The 13,863-nt window shown below is 41.8% G+C and overlaps 1 protein-coding gene across 1 annotated transcript in view; it reads right to left on the bottom strand.

Annotated features, from left to right (window-relative positions):
• PPP1R13B (protein phosphatase 1 regulatory subunit 13B) overlaps window positions 1-13,153 on the bottom strand; it is a 145,318-nt gene extending 132,165 nt beyond the window's left edge. The window contains exon 1 of the mRNA XM_067554984.1: window positions 12,923-13,153. Coding sequence (XP_067411085.1) covers window positions 12,923-12,931 — 9 coding nt within the window. The 5' untranslated portion in view covers window positions 12,932-13,153. The remainder of the gene's footprint in view (window positions 1-12,922) is intronic.
• Between the last annotated feature and the right edge of the window lie 710 nt (window positions 13,154-13,863).

The raw sequence follows: 13,863 nt of genomic DNA, 5'->3' as shown, positions 1-13,863 counted from the left end.
GACCCCCAAGTTTATGGACTCACTAAAAAGCCTTGCTACTGGGCTTACAATTTCATGTACAAGTTCCATTAATATTCTTGGATGGCTACATCCAGCCCCTTCCCCACCCCCCCAAATTTGGTCCTATTAAGCTGTTTGAGTTTGGCTTCCACCTCAGATATGGTCTTTTCTAATTCCATATCCTTGTCTCATAACCCATGTTGCCACTTCCCCGAAGCTCCTCCTTGCCTCAGTTGTTAATAAGGGTAATGTATTTGTTTGATAATCTAGGTATGGCCCAACACCTAATCTCCACCCCATTTTCAGTGCTTAGCAGTTCCACTTCTTTCCTTAATTTCTTTTTTACTATTGATTTTAAATTTCCATTGCAAGGTCCAGCTGTATTTGGCTTTTGGCAATTCTCACTTTATTCCTACACTTTCTGACTTCCAAGAGGTAACTTTCCTTTCCGATCCATCCCTTCTAGGCTTTCTGCTTTCTGTTAATGACACGTTTGAAATGCATGTTCATCCACTTTGGTCTACAACCCTTCCCTACAAGTGTTACCACCTTGCTGGGGATGCAGGCTTCAGACAGTTTCCATAACTTTGACTTAAAGATCCAACTTCAGGATCAGAGTGTAGAGGAATTATCATTCATTGGTCATCCAAACCAGAAGAGATTCACAGGAAACAATTCAGGGATTTCCAATATGCCAAAGACATGAGAAAACAACTAGTACTTCAAGACAAGGAATATTTCAGAACTGAACACCATTGACAATACCCCAGCTATTATACCTAACTTCATAAAAGATGCAAGACAAATGGGCAAAAATGAAAAAATATATACATAAAGTTATCGCAATGGCTTGCACGAGCCCCACACTGGTGAAGTAAGGCCCAGAAGGCCCCACCCACCCGCACCTGAGGGGTATGCTCACAGTGAAGGCTGAACTCAAAAGGGAGCAGCTCAGTTCAGTCTAGGTGGACAGAGGAGGGAAGCAGTTGTGTGCTGCAACCTCCTGCAGAGAAGCCTCTGGCGCTCTACACAGCCAGGATAAGGCCCAACCACCAAGCCACTGCAGGCCCTTCACCAGTGCTGTCTGGGAATGACAGACCATGACTGAGAGGAAAATCCTTCAGAGCGTGATCAGAGAGGACTCCAGGGGAATCCAGACATAGATCAGTGGTGCCAATGGAGGAACTGAAGCAGGAGTAGGAAGTGGCCCAGGAAGCAGGCACAGTAGTGTCCACTCCCTGAGCACACCGCTGAACTATCAGTCACAAGGCTCGGGGTCAGGACCCAATAGACAGGGAGGGCCCAGATTTCCCTACCCCCCAGCTGTTGACTCTCGCCACTGGGCGACATGGGCATTGACTCTCACCACTCTCACTGTTGCCACACTCAGACAGCTATACAAAACTGAGTTAAATCTTTCACAATTGCAAGAATTTCACTATAAAGGGATGCCATTAAAGCCACTTCCAGCTCAAAAATTGTTACCAGCCATTATTACAAGTAACATCTAAGATTACTACAACTGAAGGAAAATAACAGAGAGAAATAAAAATGAAATTTAAATAAGTTACCTGGCACTTTAAATGCTACTCCTTTAGCAAGCCAGGGGTTGCCAGTTCAAATCGCCCTGGGGCCCCAGGAGCAGTCTCTATCACAGACCCTAAAATTGTGGGTCGTGACCCACTTTGGGTTTTAATGGGGTCACCAGGGGCAGCGTTAGACATGCTGGGGCCTGCAGCCGAAAGCTGAAGCCTGAGCCCTGCCGCCCAGGGCCAAATCCTGAGCAACTTAGCTTCGCGTGACTCCCTGTGCTGAAAATTGCTCTGCTTGACATCCCCTAACGCCAGCCATGACAGGGCACTGGGGTTATGTAGTAATTTTTATTGTCACAAGAGGGTCACAGTGCAATGAAGTTTGAGAACTACTGTAATAAACTAAGTGAGGATGGGTGGCAACTGTAGTTCACTTGTTTTTTTAAAAAGGGATGGACTTTTTGACTCACTGTTCCCCCTGAAGAGTTAATCAAGAACTGTGAATAAAAAAGTTCATTCCTAAAAACAAAATAAATAAGTGAAGTAGAGTTGCTACCTATCCTCATTTAGTTTATTGTACAGGTATAACATTTAAAGTGACAAGTAAGATTCAAATATCACCTTCACTTGGGTAAACTGACAAGTCCATTTAACACATTTTTTAAAATATATTCTGCTGTGATGAAAAATGTCATGTCCTATTATGCTATAACAGTTGCAAACCCAATATTCCAAATAGGATATGGTCTCTGCTGATTACTCTGAGTGCAAAAACAAAATGTTAATGAACTTAATGGGAAAAAATAATTTGAATGACCTTAAGAGTCTGTTAATTACATTCAGACAAAAAAAAGTTTACTTTTTAAAGGTAGAGAAATTCTACCCCGCACACTTTAAGGTGGGTTTGTTTGTTTATGTTGTTTTTTGTATTAAAATCCCTCCAATGATTATAGAAAGACAAAGACTGTTTGAGTTGCTAGGGTCTAAAACAATTCAAGGGCAATGTTGTAATACTAGTACCCACATACACCTACAAATACATGAAAGGACATAGTGACTTGGTATGAATGTACTAAAGACCTTTCCAAGTGCAGCAGAGAGAATAAGAGAAGATGCTGTTTGTCATCCACACCCTCCTCTCACCCCAAAGTCCAGCCAGCCCACTGCAACAGTTCAGCCATACTCTACCTACAACCCTGAACTTGGGCAAAGACAAGAGGGGGCTTCTGAAGCCCTGCCACATGAAGAGATGCCTATCTTTTTGAGGCACTAAGAAAAAGCTTTCAAAAAGCCCTCCCCCCCATTCTTACTTCTGAAAAAGCAAAGGTAAATACTTGCACACCCCATAGCAAACTTCATCTAGATTTTGTGGCAAGATGCCCTACATCCTTCAGCACTCCAGAAGCTTCTTTGGTAGCTTCAGGTAAGAAGTTTTTACTGAATTAATTAGGATTTAATTATTATTTAAAATTTTGGTAATGCCTAGAAAGGAGCCCCAATCATGTCCACAACCGCAAACACAGAAAAACTGAATAATACAATCACCACACTGCCCCCTTATTTAATTTGAATTTAACTTACATTGCCCCATTGCATTCATTTTTGACATGCTACAGAAATTTATATTGTAATACTATAGTCAGTTTTGTGTAAGATGTCAGGGGAAGCTGGAAGTTTTGGCAGTTGGAAAGGAGACAGTTGAGGCTTCTGGCAGGCACCTGGGAAGGTAGTTTTAGTATTGACTCGTTAGCTAAGTTTAGTTGGTGTTGACACCAAAACTGGAATCACTATATTTCAAAGTTAGAACCCCCTCCACACTGGGATGAATAGGGCAGTTAACACTTCAGGGTCTGCACTGGCTTAAATTTAATTCACGTGACATTAGTATTATCATATTTACATACAAAGCACTCAGGTTCTACTGATCAACAATATAAAACAACAAGATATAAATTGTTTGGAAATGGGCTAGAAACTTGCTTGTTTTAAAATGAAAGCATGGATTCTTGAGCACACTTCTGAAGCAAATTATGCTACTGATGAACTGCAGCATACACTAGATTTCGGGGTTAGAAAAGAAAGAAGTTCGGCTACAAAATAAAAATAGGTAAGTGGCAGAAGCTTTCACAAGGTCTCTAAGCAGTCACTCATCATGCTTGTACTTAAAGGTAACTTCCAAAGAAAGAGAGAAATTGGATTTATGTCTTTTAAATGCTTCTTTATGATGCATTAAAAGACTTGACAGTTGTTGTATTCGGACCTGAATTTTATTCTATTTGGAGTTATTTTTACATTAGAGATTCATGTCCTATTTAGGCTAGAAGTCTTAAAAGCCTTGTCTGCACCTGTTAGACACAATTTATTTAACACCTAATATATATATAGTGACAAATAATATCTAAAAGTGTAGTTATGTTTAAAAACTTGTCTCTGTCTATATTAGATACTACGTCATGATTAGCCAACAGGCTATTAGAAAGCTTTATAATAATATGCTTTTTTTCCAGTGTAAATATGACCCATGATGATCGGAGAATTAGTGAAACGGTCACATCACAAGATCTACATAAATGAAAATTTAGTTGATGAGAGGGAAAGAAATTATCAAACAATTTAAAATTAATTTTGTTTTTTGGTAGGACCTCTTTAACTTTAATAACTAATTACCATTTTGAAAAGAGGATGCAGTTGCTAAAGATTCAACACCATTGCTCATTCATTTAAGGCCACATCTTCACTATGGGGACTATAGCAGGATAGCTACAGCTCTGTAGTAATGCCAGAATAATCCTGAATTGTAGATGCAGCCTACAGTAATGGAAGGTGTTTTTCCTGTCACTGTCAGAACACTATCTTCCTGCATGATCTGTAACATTCATCCATCGATCTAGCTGCATCTACATCAGGGGTAAGGTTGGTATAACTACAGTGCTGAGGGGGTGTGGATTTTTCACACCCCTGAGCATCATAGCTATTTCAACCTAAATGTTAAGTGTAGACAAGTCCTAAGGCATTAAATGTTCAGAATAAGCTCCCTTACATTTCAATGGTTCTCCAACAAACCACAGAGGACCAGATTTTACATTCTTAGTATTTTTAAGGGAAAAAAAGAGTGAAAAAGAAAATTAAGAAACAACTGCCTTTTAGGCAGGGCTCGACAAACCCCGGGCAACAGGACACCATGGCACCTAGGAATTTAATTCTGGCGCCTAGTATTTCTCACAGTGAAGGACTAGGTCCTGGGAGGGGGCGGAGGGGGAGCCGCCACCCCGTTCCAGCCAGGGCACCACTGCATCTATGTGGTGGGACCGGGAGAGGGGAGCACTGTGGCTACCGCGCTCCAGCCAGAGTGCCCCGCCGCTGGGCCCACATTGTGGGAGAGGAGCAGGGGGAAGGGGTGGGGTTGGGACGGGAGAGATCAGCTGTTGTGCTCTGGCCAGGGCACCCCACTGGGCCCACATGGTGGGAGAGGGTGGGGGGGGAGGGAAGGGAAGGGGCTGCCACAGCAACCCACCAGCCCTTGAATGAACACTGGAGAATTATCCTTGAATCTAGATGGGCAGACGATTATGAAAATGCAAAGTTTCAAGTATCTGAGTTTCAGAATCCAGGAAAATGGGGAAATGGAAGATGAAATTAGAGATAGGATAATAAACTGCCTGAAGGCCAAGTTCACCCACGCTTTCTCCTCCCTGACACAAAGCAATACGAATATGAATTGAGAGTTTCAGGTAGAAGTTATCAAGCAATAAGTTAGCAATAATGCATTCCAATTACTGCTCATCTCAGGCAGCGCATCCGAGTGCCAAATTCTTTGTTTAGCGATCATTTGAGATCATGTGTATCGCAGTGTATGGCTAGTGGACATTTTGTTGGCACATGGCGCAACGCAAGGAGCAGAGTGATCAGCTTGTGTGCTCATCCGCGTTAAACATATAATAGACGCAAGACGAATGACGCTTTGTAGTCTCGTGGTGTGTACAGGTGTATACACATGTGTCTCGCCCATAACTTGTTTACCATTCATTGGTAGAATGTGACTTTTTTTGGTAGTCATTAAAACATAAAACCCTGAAAGCTGAAAAATTCATCTGGCTCCTTAATTTTTGGGCTGGCTCCTAGATACAAAGCAAATTTGTCAAGCTCTGCTTTTAGGCCTTTTTCATAGACAGAAGGAATTTTAAAAAGGGTTTATATATCCATTTATTTTATTTTATTTATTTAAGAACATCACGACAACTAGTGGCCAGTTTGATAGATTAGATCGTTTTAGGGCTGCTATAGCTTAAAGTGCTGCTGTAGACAGTGTAAAAGTTGTATCATTGGCTGGGAAACATCAAACCATAAGTATCCTTTGGCCTATGCTATAAAAGGCTGACATACAGCTAGTTTGGCTGGCTCTATGCCAATCAGGAATTCCCCAGTGCAGCTGGAATCTGTACCTGTCCTCATAGGGAGGCTTTTTAGTCCCTTTTTGTCCAAGGAGGGGCCATGGGTCTGGCCCCAAAATTTTCCCTTCTTTCAAGACAGGAAAAAGAAAGGTGTTTAATTACAGAATAAAGGTTGTAAGGTAAGATAAGTTGCAGCATAAAGAAAAAAGTTAGATGACAACTAACACAAACAATAGAACATTCTGTCATGTCAAGTGAGATAGTGTTTAAAAGAGACACCAATCTATGGGTGTGGCTTTAAAATAATTAAATTGTTTCTGACATAATTGAAAAGCATTGAATAGGTCACCCACTACAGATCTTTCACACTCCAAGCAATACATGATTCAAACATACAACCAACATCTCCTCCAAAACTTAAATAATTGAGGGTAAAAAAGTAACGTGAAAGAAGCAGTAAAGTTGTAGACATGCTGAAATATTCAGAGCTGCATGCAGAGATGCTTTCTTTAGACAATATTACAATACATTTTTATTACAGTTCACTGTATCTTATCTAATGTTCAAAAATAAACAAACCAGTTGGTTTTGAGCCCCCATACTAGCTAACACACTAGTTAGTCTGTAAAATAACATACAAAACAGCCTGTGAAATAAAAAAAGCAAGCACTGGTAACCACAGAGAAGGAGGTTTTAAATGCCTTCATAAGGCAAAATAAAGATCAAGCTTCACTTATTTGCCTGTTGTTAGTTCCAGTGGCTTGTCATTTTTAAATACAAAATATAAAAATTAATTACTTCTCTCAGTGTTCATCCTAGCTGACTGAAAAAGTTCATCTACCTATCTGAATATTAATCGATACCTGAAGGATTTAGAAACATTATGCTTTTATGTTTTACTACTTTCAGTAAAACTAAAGATTTGAAACACCAACAGTTATTCTCTTGGTTATGTGAATGATCGTTGCCAACAAGTGGATCCTAGTGTTGTTCTATTTTATAAACAGATCACGAACCACCTAAGATGCAAGTGGTCAATACACATATTGAAGCACAGCATTACTGGTTAAATTCGTATTATTATAAATTTTTTTTTAAACAGATATACCAATTTTCCATGCTACCAACCACACTGCACTTCTTTGCCAGATCCTGAGTCAACCCATCATCACTGTCTTTCTTCCAAAGACTTCCAAGCACAGTCCCAGGCTATCAAAACAGTGTTTTTTTCCAGTCAACACCTTAAAGATTTTGGTTACGTCTCCTTATTTTTGAACAATGAAAATTTAGCTGCTGGCAACTGAAATAGTCATGTGTTCAAAGATACAAGGATGAGCCTTTATATACCTGTCTTCAACTTCTCAAATAAAACAGTAATAACTTAGTAATAACTAAACAAGGTGCTTCATGTGTTATAAAAGAAATTTATCAAAATATTGTATTCAATAAGAAACAAAAAAAACACTTCTCTTCCTTATTTAATTTTCATTAAAACACAAATTAAAATTCACATGTATGCTCACTCTACCCCTAAAAAATTCTGGCAACATCCCAGGATGTGACTGAAATCTGCAAAACTAGTCTTTATGTATTAACACCATCGCTTTCTTTACCCAACTCAAAAAGAAAGTTATTGAGCCATTAATAATAAATTAATTTTAATATTTTCTATAACGTGTTTCCTAACATAATGATCCTGAAGTAAATCATTTCAGAACCCCAGGTTTGGCTGGACAGGATTATACTGAGGTCTGTTTATGGGAGAGTAAAGAGATACGGTAAATGTGATGTTTAAAGAATTAAAAGGTCTCCACATACATATTTTACATACAGTTTTCTACAAAATGATTGCATTAAAAAATTAAGATTTTGTTTGTAAATATAATCTTAAAAATGCAAATTATGTTGTTTTAAGGTAGACAGCACTAGGGACAGGAATCAGAGTAGGCCAATCTGACGTATATACACACACATCTCTCCTAGTTCAAAGTTACCACGCCCCCTCATACATACATCAGTCTGTAGCCCAACAGAATGGCACAACAAAGTGAAAGTAGTAAGCTCTTACTGTGTTGTTTAGATTAGACTAGTTCTTAAAATGCAGAAATGAAAGTATGTCTACACCGCCAAAAAAAAAGAGAGAGACCTGCAGCAGCAAGTCTCACAGTCGGGGTCAACTGGCCTGGGGTCACGATGTTAAAAATAGAGCTTAAAATGATGTAGGGGCTCAGGCTGGAGCATTGGCTCTGAAACGTACCTTCATTGCTGGCTTTCAAATCCTATGCTCCAGCCTGTACCTTAACATCCACACTGCTATTTTTAGCCCCATAGCTGAAAGCCTGAGTCAGCTAACCCAGGTCCTTAGACTGCAGGTCTTTTTGTGCAGCGTAGACATACCCATAATGGAACCCAGGGGATGGGGAACAGCAACATAGTAGGCAGACGTCAGGATGAATGCAGTACTGCCAACCCCAAGCATTCAAACTGAAACTGGATTTAAGAACGTCAAGTTGACATGCTTACCTCTAGACTTATTAGAATACAGTAGAGTTGACCTTTCTGAGTAAAAGAAAATCATATAAGTATATACTTATTCTGATTTAAATTAGGGTAAAGCCATGCCCACAACAGACTTCTTGGGAAATATACTTTTTTTTAAAATTTATGTTATAAATGTATAGACTGTACTGTAAAGGCTCAGCATTCATCTGAAAACCAGCTTAATTTAAACAATATATAAACTTGTAGTTAGTTATACAAAAGGAAGCTCTTTTTGGAAATACTGTTTAAATAGTTCAGTTGCATATGCAGTAGTTACGATTTTTATTTATTTTAAAATTAGAGCTCCAGATTGCGATTGATTCAAACTCCATATTATTAACAGATTATATATATTTAGCTATCATGCATTTTTCAAAAGCGATATAATTTAAAGACTACCATACAAAGTTAGCAAAACACAAGGGAACAAAATAACACCCAAACACTAAATAGCTGATAAGCCCGCTCACAAACAAAAAAAATAAATTAAAAACAATTAAAAAGGCACCTTAACTTTAGACCCAAAGTTAAAGTTTCATCCTAAACACCATAGGATTCTATCCAGATGAAGGTATCTGAAGCCTTCCAAACCACATGCCCCACAAAAATACAGATACTGGCTGTCAGCAGGCCAACCTATCCAAGATAAAAGTCAACACCTAGGCCAAAAAGAAAAGTTCCACAGTACGAAGTCAGAGTTGCATGGAGAAGATGAGGGAAAATATTCATCTCAATGAACCCCATTCATCGCAACTTTTTATTCAATATCTCTTTCTTCTCCATCACTCTATTGAATGTGTGCAGCGCACAAAAATTCCCAAACCCTGGGATTGAAATAACATCCCTGCATAGGCTGTGGAGGGGAGAACTGACCAACTACCTAGAAATCAAATGGGAAATTTAAGGAATATTTTATGTCCGTACCAGAGCTCTACTGTAGCAGCTCCTCTCCCCAACTGCATCTGCTCTTGTGTAGCAAAGAAAGTGCTCTTCCTCCTTCTTCACTCACAAGTGTCTACTACAAGGTGAAGGGCTGGTAGTAATCTGCTGGGTCATGCCATTTTGGAGCTACTATCCAAGAAGTAGTACTTTAATTGCATATCCCCTTTAAGATGTCTTCCCCAGTTAACTATATGCTAGCCGGAGAACAACAGCCTCGCACAACTCCACAAACTTTCAGTTCTATGACTCCAATAGCTCATAAAACACCCCAAAAAGTGGACAACTTGAGTTACTGTGTAATAATGCTAGACTAAGAATTATACAGTTGCTGTTGGAGCAGAAGGGGTGATGGAAAAGAAAGATAGACACCTCAAAACCAGTTATTGTCTATGCAGTTGTATAGACAAGAGTACCCATAGCACTTCTGGAAGCCAGCAATCATGGTGACTGCTTTAACCTGTAAAGAGCCACATGAACTTAGATGATGAAAAGGTATCAGACAGTTACTGGTTTTGTACATTTTGCCTTACCTGTAGGAACTATCAAATGAGACAAATAATCAAAGATGTTTTTGCTTTTTTGGTGAAAAGAGGTCAGTGACAGCAAGTGTTTAATTAAGACATATAGATGCCTTTTTTTTACAAAGTACTTTGGGACTACAATCAGTGCAGACTCGCCAAATTTTTATATTTATCACCCATTCTAGTCGGAGATACAAAAGTTTACCATTTGTGCCCTTGCACAATATTTCCCAGCAAAGCAAAACTGACAAATTGCATGGTGCTCTGACAATTTCCCATTACCAGGGTGGATTAATATGGGAGACTTTATTGAAAAAAAAAATCCTTTTTATTTTATTTGAATTGTAGTAAGGTTTACTTTTAAAAAGAAAAACTATTTAAAATTAAATCTGAATTTAATACAAATTATTTCAAGGCCTAACCTTATTATAATTTCTAAAAACATTCAAATGAAAAATAAATATGTTGAATCAACAAGCTTTTAAAAAACTTTGAGTTAAAGGCTGCTTTCCTATATAAACAAACAACCAGGGGGAAAATATCTTATGTGCAGTCAAGCTTTATAAATATGGCGCAATAGGCCATGTACTGTATTAAGGGCTTGTTTTGTTTAATAAAATTTTATATGCTGTTTTGTGCTGAAATTCCAGTTACGATCATAATGCAGCTTGACACAAATCATGAGCAAAAATATTATCTAGTAAATAAGCAATATATCATTCACCATTTTCTAACATACTAAAAATGTACAATTAATTAATAAGAATCTGAAAATATTAAGCTATATAATTGCTTAAGTAAATGTATACAGTTATAGCATACCCTCCTAGGCCGCAAAAAGATGTATCACATCTAGTGTAAAGGCTCTATTTAGTTGTAAATCAATCTGTTGTAATGGTTACATCATACAATGAGAATGCACCTTTCTTTAGAAAATAACTGAAGTATACATGGAAAAGTTGATTAAAATAGATTTAAAATGAAAACTTTCCAGTTGGTGATTTAAATCAATCCACCCTGCACCATTATCACAGGGAAATTCAACCATTGCAGGACCAACTGAATAGTTATTCTTTATTCCACAAAGATGTGGCAGAGTAAGGAAGAAGAGTTTAGAAGGAGGGGAGAGAAAGCTGTGCAAATGGCAAGATCCTTTGGTAAAGCCTCTCTTTAGAGCTATATCATCTTTCTCTTTTCTTTGTGGGGAAAAAAGGAAGCGCGGGGAGGGGGGGAAGAGCGTGATTCCTTTCTATAGTCAAGTCATGACATTCAGGAATTAAGGATGAAATTCAGTTTCAGCCCATTAGCTGTCAAGTCTGCCATTCAAGTCATTGATTCCTTTGATCATTGTGAATTTAAATAGAACAGTCTAATTTAAATTGTTTCTTTCTAAATTTCTCAATATAGCTTGTTAAAACAAATTCAGGATAAACAGCTGCTAACCACACAATGTAGTTCTGGTAATATGTAAAATGTCACTTCCTGCAAACATGTTTTAGGTAGCTAATTATCAAAAGCTATTTCATGAAGGAGAAAGCTGCCATTAATTTGATGTCTAATAGCTACCTAATACAATAAATTAGGGCACCAACCTTTCACTCCTGGAAATCTGGGATCAAAACTTATTTTGGGTCACAAATAAAAGTAAGTTTGGTCCAATTTCAGTCCCCCATAATCATCTGCTCACACAACTAGATCACTACACAGACAGAATTTGGTATTTGTGACATTTTTCAAGATACCCAGAAGTAGAATATCCAGGACAAGATAGATCAGGATTGAGGTGCACTGTCAAAAGTATCCAAGTACACATACATCCATGCCTACATTTGACATATTCAAGTCAGTGTTATGAATTTATTCATTTAGTTACCACAAGATTCACTCACTTCTTCAAAAAAGAAAACAAATCTAATACTTCAGAATTTGGATTTAGCAAGTTCTAGTTTTCAAAACGGATATAGCTATTGCAAGGTAATTTGTTGTATTAAAACAGATTTTGAAGTAAGTTTTGGAAACTTAATAAAGCATTTGAATCCAATGCTTTAACAGCGGTTTCAGATAACCACAAGCAACTGTAATATTTAAAGCTAGCATCATGCACAACTCTCTCTTGGCCACTGCATCAAACCCACATGCAAGAGAATGGAGATTATGTTGTCAGAGAAGCAAATTAGTTTTTGTTTATTTATTTTTAAAAAATAAAACAATACATCTCCACACTAAAGCCGCAATAAGCGGAGAAAAGGGGCCCAGGAGAGATACCCTGCCGTCCTGAAATGGAAATATAGCTGGAGATATCGCTGCTCCACGCATTCTTTCTACCAGAAAGGCGCATTAAGACGCTTGAGAAAGGACCAGAGCTGTACATCCTACCCGAGAGGTCTCTTATTAACCTTTCTTCACACATGGCTGCTGAAAATGTGTTTAAAAGGAAAAACAAAACAAAAACAAGGCTTCACGAAGAAAAACCCAGCCCACGCTGTAACCGCTGAGGAGCCACAGGGCTTGAACCTGCTCCCAGTGGATCAGCGGCAGTGCGGAGCGCGCAGCCCACAGGCTCCTCAGCTCCTCTCTCCCGTGCCTGGCTGTCAGACGCACGACCTCGAAGGGGCTGGGCGGCCCCCCTTGTGCGCGGGGTCGAACGGATGGAGGTAACCGGTGCTGCCGCCTCTCTCCGAGAGAAATCTCCCCAGCCAAGCAGCGATCGGGGGTGACCTGCGGCGCCAGGCCCGCCTGGGGCACGGGACATTTCAGCCCCGGGTCTCCCTCCCCCACCGCGAAGTGGCTTACAATAGAGACCACTGGGGAGGGCGGGCTGTGGGGCCGAGCGCTCTTCCCAGCCCCTGACCCGCCCCACCACCACCACCACCACCTCGCTGGCCATGCCTGGCCGGGGAAGCAGCACGGACCCGCCTACACGGTGGGAGCGCAGCCCCTCCGCCACCCTCAGCGAGGATCCGGGCGCCCCCGACGACGCGGGTCTCGCACTTACCGGCATCATCTCCGGAGCGGTTCCTAAGCCGCCGCCGCCGCCGCTCCCGGCCTCCTCAGCTGCTGCGCGGGCCGTTGTCCCCACCGGCCGGAGAAAGCAGACAGCCTAGCGGCAGCGACGACACACGCCTCTCGCTTGCCCCGCTGCCCTCGCTCCCGGTGGCTGCTGCCCACGAAGACGACGGTGGCCGGGCTTCCCGGCCCCTCAGCTCAGCGCTTCCTGCTCCGCTCGCCCTCCGCTCCGCCCGGCCAGGGGTTAACGATAGCGCCTCCCCATTGGCCGAGAGACGGGGGCGGGAGCAGGACGGGACGACTGAGCCCGAGGGGGGGGGCGGGCGCGCGCGCGTTGGTGGGCTCGGTTACCCCACGTGACACCCGCAGCGCGCGCGCGCGGCTCTGCCAGCGGTGTTATCCTCCCCTCAGCAGGGCCCTGCCTCTGTGCACCTCTCCCGTCCGCCTGGTGCTGCCAGAGACGAGTCCCAACCCCTCTGCCGCTGCCGGCTTAGGTCCGCCCCGCCCCGGACCTGTCCTGATTTCTCATCCCCAGCCCGAGAGAACCAGGGCCAGGGCCAGGGCCAGGCCCGCCGCCACCACCTTTCCTCACGCTTCCGTGCAGCGCCGCCTGCTCTGCCCTATCACCCTCCCCCTCATCAGCTGCTGGTGTCGCGCCCCCCCCCCGCCTGCGGCTCATCGCCTGCAGAGGCGAACTGGGGCCGCTCTGCTCCGCTCCCACAGCAGCGCGCGTGGCCTGGCCTGCCACTTCCATCTCCCGGGCAAACGTAGTCTGCCCCCGCTGCTAGCCACGCTCTGTCTGTGTTACTGCTGCCGCCCGTCACTGAACTGGCGCGCTAACAGGCGCTCTGGGGACCAGGCTCTTGCCCCAGGAGGGCTGTAGGACAGAAAGGGCCATTTGCCGCAGCAGAGCTGACAGCCTTCCCGCAG

This window comes from Emydura macquarii, unplaced genomic scaffold, assembly GCF_026122565.2.
Source record: "Emydura macquarii macquarii isolate MOO-44397 ecotype Brisbane River unplaced genomic scaffold, CSIRO-AGI_Emac_v2 contig_1551, whole genome shotgun sequence".
Lineage (NCBI taxonomy): Eukaryota > Metazoa > Chordata > Testudines > Chelidae > Emydura > Emydura macquarii.
This window is presented reverse-complemented; position numbering and strand designations above follow the sequence as displayed.